This window comes from Arachis stenosperma, chromosome 3 (genome assembly GCF_014773155.1).
Source record: "Arachis stenosperma cultivar V10309 chromosome 3, arast.V10309.gnm1.PFL2, whole genome shotgun sequence".
Lineage (NCBI taxonomy): Eukaryota > Viridiplantae > Streptophyta > Magnoliopsida > Fabales > Fabaceae > Arachis > Arachis stenosperma.
Window position 1 is genome coordinate 46,091,934 of NC_080379.1, and position 20,194 is coordinate 46,112,127.

Consider the following 20,194-nt stretch of genomic DNA (forward strand, 5'->3'; position numbering starts at 1 on the left):
AAAGAAAAAAGAAAAACATGCATGTGTTAAAGTGCTAAAAGGAAAAGTAGAGGCCTGTCTTTATTAGGAATTTTTAAAGTACTAACAAAAATGTGTGTAATAAAAAAGAAGGCATCACTAGTGAAAGGCCAAGTCACTATGCCTAAGTGGTTTATGTTTATTTACGTATCTTATTTTGAAACTGCTCAAGATTTTTCTTTTTAGAGACCAGATTTTTTAGCATTTTTATTTCTACTTCTATTTAATAGATTCACTGTTTCTATCTATGTATGTGTTGATACTGAATTACTACATTTAATATATTGTCATTAATAATTAATTTATTTACTGTAAGTTAGCAAGTGACCTCACTGCACCAAAAAAACAAAAAGAAAATAATGTTGCCAGAAAGAAAGAAAATAAAATGGCAGTGTTTCAGTGACCACTGACCAGTTATAAATTCATTGTCAGTAACTCAAATCTCACCTTCACACCGCTTGTATTATACCCATTCTCTGGAATTTTTATAGCAGTTATTTTGTTTCTCTTTCTCTCTCAAGTTTGTGAGATTGGTTTGTTGTTGTTAACTTGTTATTGTTGCTCACCACCTGTTTGTGTTTTTGTTTGTGAAACGAAGAGTGACAAGTAACCATACACATAGCTGAAGATCCATATCTATCCATCTAATCATTTTTATAGCTTTAGCAAGAAGGTAGCAACACAACAATGGTGGTGAAGAAACCACGGATTGTGATAATTGGAGCAGGAATGGCAGGTCTCACTGCTGCCAACAAGCTCTACACTGCAACAGCTTCAAAGGACTTATTTGAGCTCTGTGTTGTTGAAGGTGGAACAAGGATTGGTGGCAGAATAAACACCTCAGAGTTTGGTGGTGACAGGATTGAGATGGGTGCTACTTGGATCCATGGAATTGGGGGCAGCCCAATTCACAAGATTGCTCAAGAAATCCATTCTTTGCACTCTGACCAGCCATGGGAGTGCATGGATGGGGACTCAGAAGAGCTAACCACCGTAGCTGAAGGTGGATTCCAGTTACAACCCTCCATTGTTGATCCTATCACTAAACTTTTCAAGCATCTCATGGACTATTCCCAAGGGAAGATGAAGCTTCTCACTGAGCAGGACAACACTGGCTATTACCATAGCCTTGCTGCTAAGGCTTTCAGCATGTCAAAGGCCAAAAGTGGTTCTGGGGGACTTAGTGTTGGTTCTTTTCTCAGAGAGGGCCTTGATGCTTACTGGGGTTCAGTGATGAAGAAGGGGCATGATGATTATGATGATGACGATGATGATGATGATGATGATGTCAAAGGGTATTATGGGAACTGGACAAGGAAGTTACTTGAAGAAGCAATCTTTGCAATGCATGAGAACACTCAGAGGACATACACATCAGCTGGTAACCTTATGAGTCTGGATTACAGGGCTGAGAGTGAATACATAATGTTCCCAGATGAAGAAATCACAATTGCTAAGGGCTACTTGAGCATAATTGAGCACTTAGCTTCTGTGTTGCCACCAGGCCTAATTCAGCTAGGTAGGAAAGTCACTAAGATTGAGTGGCAGCCACAGAACCAGAACCAGAACCAGAGGGACATTGATGAAGGAGAGAGAAAGGTTTGTGTGGAGAATGGTGGTTCTTGTTGTTCTTGTTCTAGGCCTGTGAAGCTACATTTCAGTGATGGTTCTTCTATTTCTGCTGATCATGTCATTGTCACTGTTTCACTCGGGGTGCTAAAAGCTGCTATCCGTGATCATGATAAAGGTGATTCAGATTCAGGTATGTTCTGTCCTCCTCTTCCACCATCAAAGGCTGAGGCAATTTCAAGACTTGGTTTTGGCGTTGTTAACAAGTTGTTTATGCAATTGAGTCCAACACAACAAACACAAACACAACACCATGTTAACCACAAAGGGTTCCCTTTCTTGCAAATGGCTTTCCATTCACCTCACTCTGAGATGAGGCACAAGAAAATACCATGGTGGATGAGGAGAACAGCTACCCTTTTTCCCATATACAACAACTCTACGGTCCTGTTGTCTTGGTTTGCTGGGGAGGAAGCACTAGCACTTGAATCACTCAAGGATGAAGAGATCATTAATGGGGTTTCAACTACAGTCTCAAGCCTCCTATCACATTCCCAGTGGCAGAAAGGTTCAGATTCACATAAATTGTGCAATGGGAATGTTAATTCTTCCGAGGAGAGATATCAGGAAAATGAAGTGAGATTCAGCAGTGTGATGAAGAGCAAATGGGGAACTGATCCACTATTCTTAGGATCATACAGTTATGTTGCAGTAGGATCAAGTGGTGATGATTTAGATACAATGGCTGAGCCATTGCCAAAAGATAGCAATTGTCACCCTTCAGCCTCATCATACCCTCTTCAAATTTTGTTTGCAGGGGAAGCAACTCACAGAACTCATTATTCTACAACTCATGGAGCTTACTTCAGTGGCCTTAGGGAAGCCAATAGGCTTCTTCAACATTATCACTGTGTTGGGATTTATAACAACTAGTATTATTATTATCGTTATTATTATTTTTGGTTCCTTTTTTGTTTTTATCAAATTTTTAACATTAATCTCTATGATATAATTCCCATTTTCATCTTAAAACATCTTTGTTTCTCTTTAAGGAAAGTAGTGAGTGAATGAGAGAAATCAAAATTAGAAAGAGTAGCAAGATGAATAGTGAGATGTGGACATTTAGCTGTACTGCTTGAAGTAATTCTTTCTCCCTCCCCCCAACCCAACCCCAATATTTATTTCTCTTCATTTATGAGTGTAGCTTCTTTTCGTTTGCTTCCTATTTAATCTTCAAATAGATCTAGGTGATCTCCCTCTCTCTCTCTCTCTCTCTCTCTCTCTCTCTCTCTCTCTCTCTCATATAGTACTAGAATGCTTGGGATGCTACTACAACCATGTGTTAACTCTGGCTTTTCCCAAAGGACAGGATCCGCCATACCCGGTTCTTTCCACCTTGGAATCACTTTCTTCACTAGATATTCTATGAAATGAAATATAGCTTTGTCAACTGATCAGACCAACGTGTTCTTTTCTAGCAGAAAAGCATATCAGTTCAAAACTTGAAAACTTCAATGCTATTATTGCTACCTTAAAAAAGAGATATGGTCAATGATATATGGTATAGAAAGTTACTAATTGGTAAGATATTTTTCCCCCAAGATCATTGTATGTTTAATTTCATTTTAGTCAACTTGAATTTGGAGCATAAAGCAATATAATGGGACTTGCACAATAATTGTGCTCTAGGCCTAAAATAACTCTCACATAGTCACATGAATGAAGATCATTAATTGTTGAAATGAATCATTTGGACATTAACAAAAGCCCTTAACAGGAAAAGCCAAAAGCATAAGCATTCCTTTTGTTTGAGTGAGAGTAACTTGGGACAATAAATGAGCTGGCTGAAGTGTATGTGACTCACATGAAGAGAGAATTGGATAGGCAAAATAGGGTAGGGCCCCATAATTGCAAAACCTCCCATTGAAACTCTATCAACAGTTGCTGGTCGATCAGACCAATAACCAAAATGTCCTTTAACAATGAGACAGAATTTTTGTAGATGCTTATGGCCATCTGATTGCAGTGATCTTTTGGTCAGAAGTTCGCATGGTCAGGATTCATGAAAATGACTGGTCCCCCTTCCCTCCCTGCCTGCCTTGCCTAGCCTAGTACGTATATAGGCAATATGACAGACATTACATGAAAATATATACACCATTTTTAACAACTTGCCCTACCTCTACCCTGTTGCTATCAATTGCTATTTGTATTCTTATCAATTTAAAGCCTCCACAATCCCCACTTTAGGGTTTGAATTTGATTTCATTGAGTTTTCTTGCCTTCTTAGATTCAAAAGACTGTCCACTAGCAGAACCAAGTTACAATGATGGTTCCCCTTTTACATTGTATCTCCACCAAGAAAATTGCATTTTATCACACCAATGATAGACGATAGTTAACATGTAAAAAAAAATTGAATTAAAATGAGTATATTAAAAAATGTTGAGAATTTTAAATTCATAGATAAAAGATGACAAAAAAATTAGTATAGAGATTAATTTGGTGCACCATATTTAATTTTAGAAATTAAAATAAGTTATTTAGTGCAAAATTAGGGATTAATTTGGTGCGCATACAATGTTGATATGGCAAATGATACATGAGCAAATAATAATGCAACACGTGATACAAACTGACACGTCGTTAAATAGCATTGTGACACATAATGCAACTGTACAAGTAAGTATATCACGTGTAACTGATGACCTGTAGACTATAAAGCATGGATACTTCTTTGATTTGTCGTGTTGTTGTATCGGACATATTTCGGATACAATACACATCAATATTTGTCCAATACACGTGTTTTTTGTGTTCAACTGTGTCTTAATAAAAAAATAAAAAATTCTTTTTCGAATATGTTTGGACACACCTAAATACCATCACGTGTTAGCGTGTCCAGTTTTATTCTTAACATGTATTTTTGAAATGGGTTTAGAAATAGTATATATTATTAATTATTAAAATAAAATATATTTTAAATACTTTATATAATTAAAAAAGATATTAAAATAATTAAAAAATAATTTATATTTTAATATAATAAAATACTAAAATATCATTATAATTTATCTAAAAAATACTTTATATTTTATAAATATGCCATATTTCCGTGTCTTATAAAATTTTTAAATTTATGTGTCCGTATGTTTCATATCGTGTGATGTGCTATGTTCGTGTCAATGTCTATGCATTATAGGCTGTGAATATATTATTACATGTGACCCAATCAAAAAGGGACAGTGAGAAGGAACCGAGCACTTGTCTCCACCAGAAGTTTGGAAACAAATTAATAAATAAGATAGATAAATATATTTTATCTTTGCCCTATTAAAATTTATGTTTAAAAGAAAGTTTATATTATTAAATTTAACATAAATAATACTTATCTTATTATAAGTATCAAAAATAAAAACAAATAAATAAATAAACAAATTCAACATTAATAAATATTAATAATATATTTTTTAAAACTAACCAAGTAATTAATTACTAAGCTAAAACTTAATTTACTAAACATAAATAAAATTATTAGTATTTTTTTTAAAATTAGTAAAGATAAAAAAGAATGTTATCTATCTATTAATTAATATTTTTTAAATTGATAATATATTAACATTAAATTTAAAAATATATAAATATAATATTTAGTTATTTTTAAATAAATAAAGGAATAAAACTATATCAATTAAATTTTTCTTATTTTAAATTAATATACTTTTTAGTTTTTATATATAGGTCTAGTTTTTTTGGGTACTTATATATATGATTTTAATTTCAAAATAAATATATCAATATTTAGTAAAATTTATTTTAGAATATTTTTGTCTTCATAACTAAAATATTTTAGGTCTATCACTAGGCCTACTCATTATATGACTAGTATAACAGTCTATATTATTAAACCATATTAGTACACTATTAACAAAAAATAGCTAAAAAATTAACGTGGGTCACGTTGACTAATTTTAAAAATATTTTTTTATAATTTAAATTTTAGGGATAATTTTAGTGTATGGCACCAATTTCAAAAATTATCTTAAAATTTTACTCAAATTACATTCTATAATAAAATGGTGATTTGTGCTATACATCATATCTTTTTATTTATAAAAACTTTTAATGTTTGTTAACCTTTATTGTAGAATATATATATATATATATATATATATATATATATATATATTTGAAATTAATAATTAAAATTATTAAAATACTAATATTGCTGAAACACTTAAAAATTTTCTTATGTTATATACTTATATTGTACTCCATGCTCTTTGCCATGCCTCTTTTTGGAAAATGTAATACTAACATTCTTAGTAAATATATATGCGAGTAGACAAATCAAAGAATTGACTTTTCTTAAGAAGTATGTTATATACTTTGATAATATTTTTATATTTTAAAATGTAATACGGACCTTTTTTTTTTATAAATACCACAATAATTTCTCATGATATGTTGTTGAGAAGAACACATAAACTCCAGTACTAACTTCTGTTGGATTTTTTCTCTCTTTTGTGAGACCTAAGCCCAACATTTTGGGGTACATTCTTGCACTCTAGTGACATAACCCTAATTTAGTTTTTTGAGATTTTTGAGAGAGAGAGAATAGCCACCAAGTGAGAGAGAAGAGGGAAAAATAGAATTCCCGTTTTTGCCCAAAGCAGTAAATTTCAAATGGCAGTTTCTCAGTTGTTCACTGTTGGATCGGCTTGAAATTTAAACTGCGTGTTCCTATCATCTTGTTCTTCATTCTGATCGGTGGAGATGTTGATTGGAGATTTGCAGTAGGAGAAATTGGTTTCGCAAGAGAGAAATTAGGTTTTCCGTTTTTACGCAGAGCAGAAATTTTAAAACGGCAGTTTCTCATTTTTCACCGTTGGATCAATGTGAAATTTGAACTGTAGATTCTTCACATCTTGTTCTTCATTCTGAACGGTGGAGATTTTAATTGGAAGTCTGCAGTGGGAGAAATTTGCTTCAACATCAGCTCTGTTTTTTGGGTATATTTCATCTTCTTGCCTATTATTTGTGAGCTTTGGTGCATTGATGTTTTGGCTGGTTATATGCACGTTTTTGTGCTTTGTTTGAGACTCTCTTGTACCTCATTTAATTATAGTGGAGCTATTTCATTGGTCTGGACGACCCGTGGTTTTTACCTCTCATGTTGAGAGGGTTTTTCACGCTAAAATCTTGGTGTGTTCTTGTTATTGCTTTACTTGCTATATTTGCTTGTTATAGTTGCTGCCATATTGTGTTGTGAGTGCTTCCATATTGTTCTTGTGTTGGACATTTGTATCATTTCCACTGCCAGGCTCTTTCAACTTCTACTATGTATGAAATAATAGGGCACAAGAAGAGATTCACACCAACACAAAAAATGAGATATAAGTCGAAAAGAGTGGCACGATATTTAAAAAAAAAAACCTATGGTAGATTGTTCATTATTTTTTTTTACTCATAATAACTCTTCTCTTCCACTAATAAATTAAAAGAGAACCCTTTTTTAACAATTGTAAATGCTAGTTATGAGGACCTAACACTTGTCTTTCTTCTACTAATCTAACATGACTCAAACTTTTTTTTTAAAATATATATTTAAATAGGTTTCTAAAGAATTCACTTCGAATATTTTTGTTTTTTAAAAAATTTGATTATGTCAAGATTTTTGAAATTTATAAAAACAAGACATAAATTTTTATTTTCGGTAGAGCTGTTAACTTTATTTAAATAAATATATTTTAAAAAGTGTGATAAAAGAAATCTATATATATCTTATTTTTATAAAATTCAAAAATTTTAATTTAATAAAATTTTTTTAAAGACAAAAATATGTGACTTAAAATTTTTTAAGAATCTGTTTAATATTTTTTTTAATAGAATCTTTGTCAACATATCTGATCCTTTTGTATCCATGTAGATCTTCTTTAAAATTTGTGTTCAATTACTTAATTTCCAAGTCAAAGACTCGTTACTACTCTGAAAACTACGAAAATGGATGTCATTTTTACCATTCGTGAAAATATTTCATCAACATCAATATATTTTTTAATTGTACCCCGTAACAACTTTTTCAGCTTTAAATCCCAAATGGGCATTGTTTTTATTAAATGGTATTTACAAATTTAATTAATTAATTTATTAATATTATTGATATTATTATTAATATTATTATTAATATTAATAAACGGTCATTAATCGTTTAGTATCATTTGGTTGAAAGGATACAATTTTTTAAAAATTGTGTATATTTAAAATATTATATTTATTGGTTAAAGGGACACAATTCTTTAAGAATTGTGTATGTTCAAAACATTGTATCTATTGACAATAGAAAAAACACAACCATTTGTATACGTAACTAATCATAATTGCTACGTGTAATATGTATAAATAAGTTCTTGTTCACTATTTCAGGAAATAGAAGTACTAAGTGTATATTTTAATCAACTATTAAAAGATTTTCTTTGTTCAAGAGTTGAGAATTTCTTACTATTGCCAATTAAGAAATTCTTAGGTTTCATTGTATTTTGGGAGAGTATTGTCATCAACCCTATAGTAACTAAGTGTGGGGACAAATATCTTTCTAAAAAAAACGATCTAATCGTGCCTTGAAATCACTATACAAATATAAGATTTTGTCATCTTCTCATACTAATATACCCAAGAATTTGTAGAGAGATATTTCTTAAAGATAGCACAAGATCAAAACACTACACAATATAAAATTTTGTCATCTTCTCATATTTATATACCCAACACTTCGTGTTTGATTTTGGTGATTACACATTGATATTTTAAATTTTATCTTAAGTTTTCAAACGTCTTATATATTTTCATGCAAAGACTTTGTCTCATTTTTGCACGGCTTTAATTGTAAGTATAACATTCACAATTAATTGGTCTCAAAATCATTTGCTCATATAAATGTTATTATCATATATTTTCTTTTTTAAATTTACCGCCAACACACTTATAAAGAAAAAGAGAATTTTTAATATGTCAATACATCTGTTCTGAGAGTTACTTGAAACTGTAGATCGATCTCGGACGAGATCTGCGGTGGTGGTCAGCGCTGTCGTGTCCGACTTGTTTGGATCTGGTGGTGCTGCTAATTTTTCGTCACCGGAGGGTGGTGGTACCTGCAAGAGATTCCGATGCTTAAGTTAGCATGGACTTTAAGCAGGTTTTTTGTAGAATCAGAGTATGAGTTATACCTGGGTGCTCCAATGTATTTATAGTAGTGAGTGACCTCTAAGATAAGTTAGTTATCTTATCTTATCCTTTAGGGAGCCGCCCTATCTTTCTAGGCTTTGACCGCCTTTAGATTTGGACTGTGCTCCTTTATTTGGGCCTGTTTTGGGCTCCCCTAGCAATTTGGCCGACCTCTTTGAGAAGAGGTCGAGGATTCCAGACCTGAACAGGTCGGTCGACTTGTCCTTTAATCAGCCCGGGTCGTACAGCTCGACCCAAGGCATGAACAGTGTCCCTGCTTGAGCGCGGTCTTTCCTTTCGAGTCCTTTTTTAGACTTCGATCCTTTTGGAGAAGCCGAGTTTGAGCACTTTTTGTTGATCTCGTCGTAGAGCTTCCATTTAGTGGCTTGAATGCGGAGGGTTTTTTCTCACCCCTTTTAATTGCAATGCGCGTTTTGCGTTTCCTTGGGAACGTGCGAGAGTAAAACCCATTAACTCCTTTGCCGTTTCCTTTGTTTCCCTCTTTTGTATCTCATTTTTGAACTTTCAAAGCTTTTTTCCGTTTTCTCTTCTTTTGCTCGCTGTAACTTCCTCTCTTCTCCTTACCCTTTCCGTTTTTGCATCTTTGCGATTCCCTTTTCTTTTACTCGAAAGGTGATTTGCTGGTGTCATTTCGGTTTGTTTGCTTCCATCTTTGATAAGTTACCGTCTCCTTCTTTTCCGCAGGTTGGTTTTCTTCTTCTCTCTATTTTTACCTTCCACGCCGTTCTTTTGGTGTTTGCATTGTTCTAATTTTGAAAAGTTTTGATCTTGCTTGAATGTATGTTAGAAAGTTTGAATCTTTCTCTGCGTTTGTTGTGTCTGATCATCGCTGTAATATGTGTTCTGAGGGTTTCTTCGATTTGTATGAATTGCCATTTTGTCAGAGAAGGATTTGATCATTTTCTGTTTGTAGCTATGAAGTGGTGAACTGTTTCTTTCAAAAAGGTTGGATCTTTGATGATTTCTTGCGTGGTCTGTTTGATGTTGATGATTTGCTGTTTTGTATGGCATAGATTATTTCCTTTAGATGTGACAAAATCTCTTTGCTGATAAAATGTAAAAAGATCGTGACTTTTGATGACTTTTTTGTGAATTGTGACTTTCTTTGCAGAGTGTCGCTGTCAGAGGAGGGTTGTTTTCTTGTTTGAGAGATGTCGGGGCATAGACTATAGATTTTCCTATTTTCCTTGGCTCTTACTTTGTTATTGCCTCCAAAAGGGGCCCCTGGACCTTGCTGTAGGTCCTGGGGTTTTCCCTTTTTACTGCTGTGCTTGACTTCTGACATTCGCATGCTATTGTTCGAGAAATCTTTCATTTTTGTCCGAGCTATTTCCTTATTTGCCCGAGCTGTTTTGATTAGTAACCCATTTTTCCTTTTTCTTACTGTAGGACTAGTTGACCCTTGTCTTTTCGCAAAAACATTGTCGAGACGTCCACCAAAGTCCCCGAGGACATGTCTGACTGGCTGGACTCCCTTGTCTTGATGTGTGTTTCAGTGGTTGACTCTGAATATTGTGTGCAACTTAGGAGACATCACAGGATTTGTAGTAGTAGAGATCAAGAGAAGAATTACGAGTTGGTAGCGCCTGACCCTGACGAGAGGGTTTGTTTTCCTTTTCTGTCTCAGGAGAAACGTCCCTTCTTTTATGCTTATGACTACTTTTTTAGCCAAATGAACATTAACATTCCTTTTACTTCCTTTGAGACTGACGTGTTATGGTCCTGTAATGTAGCTCTATCCCAACTCCATCCGAACTCGTGGGGTTTCATAAAGATATTTCAGTTGTTGTGTCAAGAATTGGATGTCCAACCTTCTCAAACTCTCTTTCTTTATCTTTTTGTCTTGACAAAACCTGGGATAGCTAAGAAGAAGGCCTCCTGGATTTCTCTCCGAGCTGCTTAGGGAAAGAAAGTTTTTTCTATGTATGATGAGTCCTTTAGGGATTTTAAGAACTATTATTTCAAGGTTCGAGCTGTTGAAGGAGCTCGGTGATGAGAGGACTTTTTGCGTGGTCTAGAAATTTGCGGATAAATCCTCGTTGCAAGTATAGTTTCTAAACCTTCAAAAGTCCTTTCATACAAACGTTTGGGTGTCACAAGTAACAAACCCCTTTAAAAATTGTTAACCGAGTATTCAAACCTCGGGTCGTCTTCTCAAGGAACTGCGAGGAAGTATGTTCTTATTATTGGTTATAAAGGTTGTAATCGGGGTTTGGAAGGTGAGAAGCAAGTAATTTAAATGATGAGTGAATTAAATGGCAATTAAAAATAAATAATAACTGTAAAACAACTCTTGGCAAGATAAGGGAATTTAGAGGTCTAACTTAGTTATCTCTCTCAACTATAATAAAAGTTGAATCTAAACTCCACTTGGTCAACCTTTACCAGGGCAAAGGAAAGTCAAGGGACTAATTAAATTGACCTTTGAATCCTAATTATTTCCTAAGAAAAGGTTGGGATTATTTAGGTTCAGCTCAATTAGCAAGATAACGATTATTAATTACGTTGAGTTTAATAACTGTTGAGTTACTAAATTCTTAATCAGAACCAAAAGGGAAAAAAATAAAATTGCTGGAATAATAAAAAATATCCTTAGATGGGAAGCAATGGCAACTTAATTCAAAGAGAATAATTATAAACTGAAAATACCTCAATTATCATTAAATAAAAATGTCATCAACAGCCAATTGGGCAACATTAATCAAACATAATAAAGGCTTCAGAGTAATCAAAATATAAAAGAGAAATTAAATAGTAAAAAGGAATATTAAACCTGGGATCGAGAGTCACTCTAGAAAGCTAAGAGAAGTCCTAAATCCTAATTTCTAAAAACACTACCTAAATCCTAAGAGAGAGAGAGAGAGAGGAGAGAACCCCTCTCTCCAAAACTACATTTAAAACATGAAAAGTAAATTATGAGAGGCATCCCTATGAATGGATGCATTCCCCCACTTTATAGCCTCTAATCTGTGTTCTCTGGGCCGAAAACTGGGTCAGAAACAGCCCAGAAATCACTTCCAGCGCTTTCTGGTCCGTACAGGTCGTGGAAAAGTGACGCGACCGCGTCGTCCACGCGACCGCGCGGATTGGGTGTTGGCCAGGTCACGCGTCCGCGTGACCCACGCGTTCGCGTCGCCTGGCGTCGGAGCAACTATGGCAAATTATATATCAAATCGAAGCCCCGGACGTTAGCTTTCCAATGCAACTGAAACCGCGTCGTTTGGACCTCTGTAGCTAAAGTTATAGCCGTTTGAGTGCGAAGAGGTCAGGCTGGACAGCTTAGCAATTTCTCCAACTTCTTGTATTCCTTCCACTTTTGCATGCTTCCTTTCCATCCTCCAAGCCATTCTTGCCCTGTAATCTCTGAAAACACTTAACACGCATATCAAGGCATCTAATGGTAATAAGAGAGGATTAATAATAAGCAAATATAAGTCCAAAGAAGCATGTTTTCAATCAAAGCACATAATTTAGGAAGGCAAATGTAAAACCATGCAAATAGTATGAATAAGTGGGTAAAGAGTTGATAAAAACCACTCAATTGAGTACAAGATAAACCATAAAATAGTGGTTTATCACTCGGCCTTTCTTCTTGGAACAGAATAATGAACATGCCTTCCCCTTATGCTGGCAAAAGAATGTGGTAGTGTCTATGTATTCGTGGGAAATGTTAGATGAGGTCGAGTAGGCCTTTGTGCATGTGTTGGAGGAGAATTAGGGGCAACCTCTGCATCTCGACACGAAGAAGTTTTTAGGGGATCCCTCACTTCTCCGAGCTGAATTGGGTAGTTTGCCGATTTCTTTGATGGCTTTTTCTCTTTGTTTTATTTATTTTGTTTTGTCCATCCATCCCTTTCTCACTTGCAATTCTGGTTTTTGCTGTGTTTTCAGAGATGGTAAAGACTACTGATTCCATGAAGGCCTTTAAGAAGGCCAGAAAAGCTACAGCTGCTCAGAACATTTCGGCCAGGATTGCGGGAGAAGGATCTTCTCAGGTCCCCCCTAAGAAGCCGACCTCGGGCATTTCTAGGTCGAGGAAGGTTATCCCTACTCCTCAGGTCTATTTGGTCGATCCTCCCCAATCAACTTTTGGTGCTACCTCTTCTCCTACTACCGGCCCTCCACCAAAAAGACAGAAAACTGTTGATCCCTTTGATTTAGATACCCCCGACTTTGATACTGTGGGATTTGTTGACAATCAAATCGCTCCTTATGGCCGACTTCCTATGAATGATGTGTCCATTCTTCACCATTGGGATTTTATTACCCGAAGTAGTGTTAAGATGGCACACATAGGTGCAGCCTTATTCCGGACCGCTCAGGATATTCCGGTTCATGCAATGAAGGCCTTTATGGAGGAGGCCAACTCAGAGTTTGATAGGATCAAAGGTTTGAAGGATGAACTTGATGCGAAGGTGGCAAAGCTGGAGATAGATTTGGAAAATGAGAAGACCCAGGCTACTGCTACCGTGGCTGCTGTGACTCTGGCCGAAGAGATGGCGTAGAAGCATAAGAAGAGCTATACCCGTACTTATGGCGAGCTGCTGGAGGCCAGGGAGAGGTTGGAGTCTGCTCAAGCTGATTATACCGAGCTCCAGGGCCATCTCGTGGGCAGTGTGACTGAAAGAACTGAAGATTGATGGTTTAGAGGTTATAGTAAACTCTCGTTGTAAGTATAGTTACTAAACCAAGCAATCAACCTTTCTTACAAACGTTTTGGTTGTCACAAGTAACAAACCCCTAAATAAATTAATAACCGAAGTATTTAAACCTCGGGTCATCTTCTCAAGGAATTGCAGGGAGGTATGTTCTTATTATTGGTTATGAGTTTGTAAATTGGGGGTTTTGAAAGTGAGGAACAAGTATGGTAAATGATAAGAAAAATAAATAAATAACTGTAAAATAAACTCTTGGCAAGATATGAGAAATTAGAAGTCCTATCCTAGTTATCCTTATCAATTGTGATGAGAATTGAATTTTTCTCCCACTTTGTTAACCTCTAACTATGAAGGTAAGTTAAGTGGATGAATTAATTCGAATCTTCAAATTCCAGTCTTTCCTTGGGAAAAGTTAGAATTATTGGATCTCGAATTAATTCTTGAAGAATTCCAATTTTCAGTCAACAATGAGTTTGATAACTCAAGAGTTACCAATTAATCAACCAAAGCCAAAAGGGAATAAAATCTACTTGAATGAAAATAATTTGGATAGAGCACAAGCATCAATAACATAAATTAGAGAAAACAATAATAAGTCTGAAATACCTCAAATTATATTTAAATAGAAGGTTAGATTGAACATAGAAATCCATAAGCCAAATTGGCAACATCAAATAATCAACTAAAGTGATAAATAAAATTAGAAAATAAATTAAAGGAACATTGAACCTGTGATGAAGAAGTTGAAATCCTAATCCTAATCCTAATCCTAAATCCTAAGAGAGAGGAGAGAACCTCTCTCTCTAAAAACTACATCTAAAACCTAAAATTGTGAGTTATGAATGCATGTTGAGTCTCTGCAAGTTCCTTGACTTTAATCTGTGTTTCTGGGCCGAAAACTGGGTTGAAATGCGGCCCAGAATCTCTGCCAGCGACTTTTGTAATTCTGCAGATCGCGCACGTCACGCGTCCGCGTCGTCTACGCGTTCACGTCACTTAGCATTTCTCGTACCACGCGTTCGCGTCGTCCACGCTTTTGGGTCGTTCGTGCAGCTTCCAATCCGTGCGGTCGCGTCTGGCACGCGAACGCGTCACTCTAATTTCTTCCATTTCGCGCGGTCGCGTGAGCCATGCGACCGCGTGACTTCTCGCTGGTCATCTCCTCAATTCCTTGTGTTCCTTCAATTTTTGCACACTTCCTCTTTATTCTCTAAGCCATTCTTGCCCTATGAAGCCTGAAACACTTAACACACAGATCAAGGCATCGAATGGTAATAAGAGAGGATTAAGATTAGCTAAATTAAGACCAAAGAAGCATGTTTTCAATCATAGAACTAAACTAGGAAGGAATTGTAAAATCATGCAAATCTTATGAATAAGTGGGTGAAAAGCTTGAGAAAACCACTCAATTAAATACAATATAAACCATGAAATAGTGGTTTATCAACCTCCCCACACTTAATCATTAGCATGTCCTCATGCTAAACTCAAGGAGACCAAATAAATGAATAGGGAAAGGCAAGACTCATGCAATGCAGCCTATGAATGTGAATGTAACTACATGCAAAATGTTTCTACCTACTTGGTAAAAAAAGTTAATAAATCCTTCAAGAATAAATATGAACTGGATTTCACTAATTCAAATCATACAGTGAAAATAAGTAAATTTGTAAGAAGATATCTCATAAAAGCAGGGAACATAGAATCAAGTATTGAACCCTCACTGGTAGTGTATAGCACTCTAATCTCTCAAGTGTATAGGGTACTTCACTCTAATCTTCTCTAATCATACTTTCTAAACTTTGTTCTTCAGCTAACCAATCAACAAATATTTAATATAGTAATGCAAACATCATGAGGTCTTTTCAAGGTTGTAATGGGGCTGAGGTAAAGGTGGGGATGTATATATAAGGCTAAGTGAGCTAACAGAGTGAATCCTTGATTAGTCTAATATCTCACCTAACATATACATACTTTATAAAATTTAAAACTCTTTACCTAGCTACCCAAATTTTTCCCACTTTTGTATTACATGCTCATGTATCAAACTTATTTTTTGAATTTTGTCCCATGTGCATTGCTTTATTTTGCATTTGGGAAATTCTTTTGTATCCCCTTTATTTAAATACTGAAATTTTTTTTTATATGCACATGGTAATTTAATTACTTTGATTTCACATGAGCATGCTTCCCAAAAAATTTTTATTTTGAAATATCTTTATTCTTTTTAACTTTCTACCTTGTTTCTATCATCCGTGTTCCCATAAAGTTTCTCCACACTTAAACAATTACACAATTTCTATCTTAAGCTAACCAAAGATTCAACTTGGGATTTTTATTTTGTTTTTCTGCTTAAGGCTAGTAATGTGGTTATAAAACAAGAGGGGATTTAAAGGCTCAAGGGGGCTAACAAGGGTGATGTAAAGGTAGGCTAATTTGGGAATGGTGAGCTAGAATCAAACAATGGCCTCAATCATATGCAAGCATGTAAATATACTAAATAATGGACATATAGAATGGAACAAAGTAAAGATTGCAATTATAGAGAAGAAAACACACAAGAATAAAATATTATGGTTAAATAATGTAACCATGCAATTAAGCTCAAAATCTCACAGGTTGTGTGTTCTTTGGCTAAAAAACCATGTTCCAAATACAACTTCAAACAAATTTAGCACAAATTTTTTTCAATTTAAATTAGTGAAATACTATAAAAATTTCTTGAAAAAGAAAATATTACTTCAACCAAGTAGTAACTAAATGCATAAAATCAAACAAACATGCAATCAAATATGCAAATGCAATAATGAATAAACAAAGAAAATAAAACAATGGTGTTGAAAAGAAGAAAATAGCTAACCCATGGAGATCGGTATCGACCTCCCCACACTTAAAGATTGCACCGTCCTCGGTGCATGCTAAGATGTGTAGGTGGACGGGTTGTTCCAACTGATGCTTCTCTCCAAAGATTGTGCAGATGGACTTGTCTTGTCTCCCCATGTAAACGTCATCCGGTTCCCCTCCGGGTGGCCATCCTGAAAGAAAAAGGGAAGAAAAGTAACCCAGAAATAAAGATAAGAAAATAAATGAAGTATGGATGGGTTAATGCCAAATGATAAGGGTCTCATTTACATGGAAGCTTCAACATGTACGTGAGAAAACAATAGAAGCCATGGCATGCTAGTGGTACAAAATGTACAACAATGGAGAAGAGAGTGGGTAATGAAAGATAACGTAAGTTCATGTCAATGCAAAAGGAATACAGGTATTATAAAAGATTGACATTGACAAAAAAATAGCATCACCCAACATTGTAAAACAAGTTATTAAAAATTATACTAGAAAAGATGCAACAGTTAAATAAGAAAATTCAACACCAAAGGAAAAATAATAAATGTAGAAAAGAAGAAAAAAAAATATACACTAAATTAAAATGCAATGAATGAAATATGCAAATAAATAAAATGAAAGATAAGAAGAATGAGAAGGGAAAGAAGGGAAGAAAGAAGTAAGGAAGAAAAGAGGAAAAGATAGAAGAAATTAGGATTAGAAAAGAAAAGATAAGATAATTGGCACTGATCTGGATAAGCTGTGCGTCGCATGTGACGCGGACGCATGAGTGACGCGGTCGCGTGGTGCGCGATAAGGTCAGGTGACGCGGACGCGTGGATCACGTGATCGCGTGACCTGATTTGTGCGATTGGCGCGAGGGCAGCCTCACGGTCGCGCAACTCTCTGTTCGAAACTCTTTTTGCCAATTTTTTAGGGTGACGCGGTCGCATGGGTGACGCGATCGCGTGAATGGCCTTATTTCCAATATGACGCGGACCCGTGGGTGACGCGTTTGCGTGGTAGGGCTTGTGCTGCTAGCATTATTCCAGCCCCGCTCCATCATAACTTTCTACCATGCACCCTTTACGTCGATTTTATAGAGCCACGCGTTCGCGTGGGTGACACGGACGCGTGGGAGGCATGTTTCGCATGTGACGCGGATGCGTCAGCGACGCGTTCGCGTGGGGCGATTTGTGCCACGGGCATGCCTCCAGCCACGCTCTTGCGTGACTCTCTGTTCAATTTATCATTCTCTTTGAGCCACCTGCGACGCGGTCGCGTCGGCGACGCTGTCGCGTCGCGGCTTCCCTTTTTTTTTTATGCAGAATGCAATGCTAATATGAATGTTATGCAAAACTCTAGGTTCAATACAATAAAATAAAATAAAACTCGAAAACAAATAAAACTAAATAAAAATGAAAAAGGAACGATCATACCATGGTGGGTTGTCTCCCACCTAGCACTTTTAGTTAAAGTCCTTAAGTTGGACATTTGGTGAGCTCCCTGTTATGGTGGCTTGTGCTTGAACTCATCCAGGAATCTCCACCAATGTTTGTATCTTCAGTAACCTCCGGGGTCCCAAACTAAGCATGTAAAGCCCTTAAGAAGCTTCAAACAGATTTTTAGGCTCCTGTGGTGACAAATGTTAGAGTAGATTCTGGGATCCCAAATCTTGCTTTTACACCCATTTGTGTCGGGATCTGTATCTTTCCAGCTGGGTGATAAGTAATTTGAATTCTCACTGCAGCTACCAAACAGCTTCTTAGACCCATTCAGTTGAGCTTTACACCAACCTTTGCGTTTAAACTTAAAGCTTTCAACCATGATGAACCTTGCAGGACAATTCTTACCACTGACCATCTTCCTCTTACTCTTAATGCCACAAAGAGCTCTAAGTTGACCATCCGTTTCCAGTAGCCCATATTCAAGTAGGATTAGAAAGCTAAGGGATATGAATTTTACCCACTTGAATGTTGTGAAGGATGATGGCAACTTAGGGGGAGGTGTTTCTAATGAATTTGCAAGCTCCACTCCCTTGTGCTCTTTTCTGATAACTACCACCTCTTTGCAAGCTTCTTCAATTTCAACCTCTTCCTCTTGATAGCTTTCTTCCAATTCAATCTCCTCTTCATTGCTTTCCAAGGGCACGGGAGGTTGTGCTTCTTCTTCTTGAATCTCCATCTCTTGATCGACCTCTTCCAAGTCTTCAATTGTGATATGCCTTGGAGGTTGTACACCCTCCTCGGCATCAATTTCAAACATCTTGGAAGGGGGTTCTATGACTGGACTTTCCCATGGAGGTTCTGCATCTCCTAAGTCTTCAACCACTTCTTCTTCTTCAATAATTCTGGCTTCCTCCACTTGTTCTAGTACAAAGTCATGCTCCGTACTGTTCACTGGAGTTTTTAGTATCTCCTTCATGCTACGTTCTTCATTAGATTGTCCACATGAAGCCATGGGGGTTCCTTGAGTGTCCGAATGTCGGGAAGCTAATTGATTTATCGCTTGATCCAGTTGGCAAAGGGTTGCTTGAAGTTTTGCACATGTTTCTGTGAGACGATCCGTTGAATCTTGCAGTGCTCGGCTATCATAAGTAGGATCATAGTGCTCTTGGATTGATGGATATGGAGGTGGAAAATATTGAGGTGGTGGTTCTTGGGAGTAATTGGGTTGGAATTGGGGTGGTTCTATATATGGTTCATATGGCTCATAAGGTGGTTGGTTTAGTGAATGAGGGTTAGGATCATATGAAGGTGAATGGTGGTAGCTGGCTTGTGAGTGTGGTGGTTCAAAGTTGTGTTGAGGAAAGGGTTCATAGGCATATGGTGGTGGTTGTGGATAGTCCATTGGAGGTGGTTGTTGCCACGAGGGTTGATCAAATCCTTGTGGCTCCTCCCATCTTTGATTGTTCCAACCTTGATGCCTGTTCTCATTGTAATTTCTTCTTCTTGCAACATAATTGTAACCAGACTCATAGCCAAAGGGGTGAGAGTTCATAGTAGTAAGAGAAAATAAAAACAAAAACTAACAAAAAGAAAATATTTTGAAAAAGATATGATTTTTGAAAAAGGATAAGATAAGATTTTGAAAAAGATAAGATAAGATTTTGAAAAAGATATGGTTTTTTTTTTGAAAAAGATTTGAATTTTGAAAAATAAGATAAGATAAGTTAAAAATTTTAAAATCTGATTTTTTTTTTTAAAATATTTACAATAACCAATAATAAGGCACACGTTTGCAATACGGCGCCATTTTGAAAGAACTGAAGATTGATGGTTTAGAGGTTATAGTAAACTCTCGTTGTAAGTATAGTTACTAAACCAAGCAATCAACCTTTCTTACAAATGTTTTGGTTGTCACAAGTAACAAACCCCTAAATAAATTAATAACCGAAGTATTTAAACCTCGGGTCGTCTTCTCAAGGAATTACAGGGAGGTATGTTCTTATTATTGGTTATGAGTTTGTAAATTGGGGGTTTTGAAAGTGAGGAACAAGTATCGTAGATGATAAGAAAAATAAATAAATAACTATAAAATAAACTCTTGGCAAGATGTGAGATATTAGAAGTCCTATCCTAGTTATCCTTATCAATTGTGATGAGAATTGGATTTTTCTCCCACTTTGTTAACCTCTAACTATGAAGGTAAGTTAAGTGGATGAATTAATTCGAATCTTCAAATTCCAGTCTTTCCTTGGGAAAAGTTAGAATTATTGGATCTCGAATTAATTCTTGAAGAATTCCAATTTTCAGTCAACAATGAGTTTGATAACTCAAGAGTTACCAATTAATCAACCAAAGCCAAAAGGGACTAAAATCTACTTGAATGAAAATAATTTGGATAGAGCACAAGCATCAATAACATAAATTAGA

The 20,194-nt window shown here is 35.8% G+C and overlaps 1 protein-coding gene across 1 annotated transcript; it reads left to right on the forward strand.

Annotated features, from left to right (window-relative positions):
* The first annotated feature begins 221 nt into the window (after positions 1-221).
* LOC130966544 (probable polyamine oxidase 5) lies at positions 222-2,778 on the forward strand. The gene has a single exon (XM_057891359.1). It carries the CDS (start codon positions 706-708, stop codon positions 2,518-2,520), a length of 1,815 nt encoding a protein of 604 aa, XP_057747342.1. The 5' UTR covers positions 222-705; the 3' UTR covers positions 2,521-2,778.
* The last annotated feature ends 17,416 nt before the right edge of the window (positions 2,779-20,194 follow it).

Excerpts from the sequence above, each read along its gene's own strand:
- LOC130966544 (XM_057891359.1), top strand. The coding sequence starts at position 706 with ATGGTGGTGAAGAAACCACGGATTGTGATAATTGGAGCAGGAATGGCA.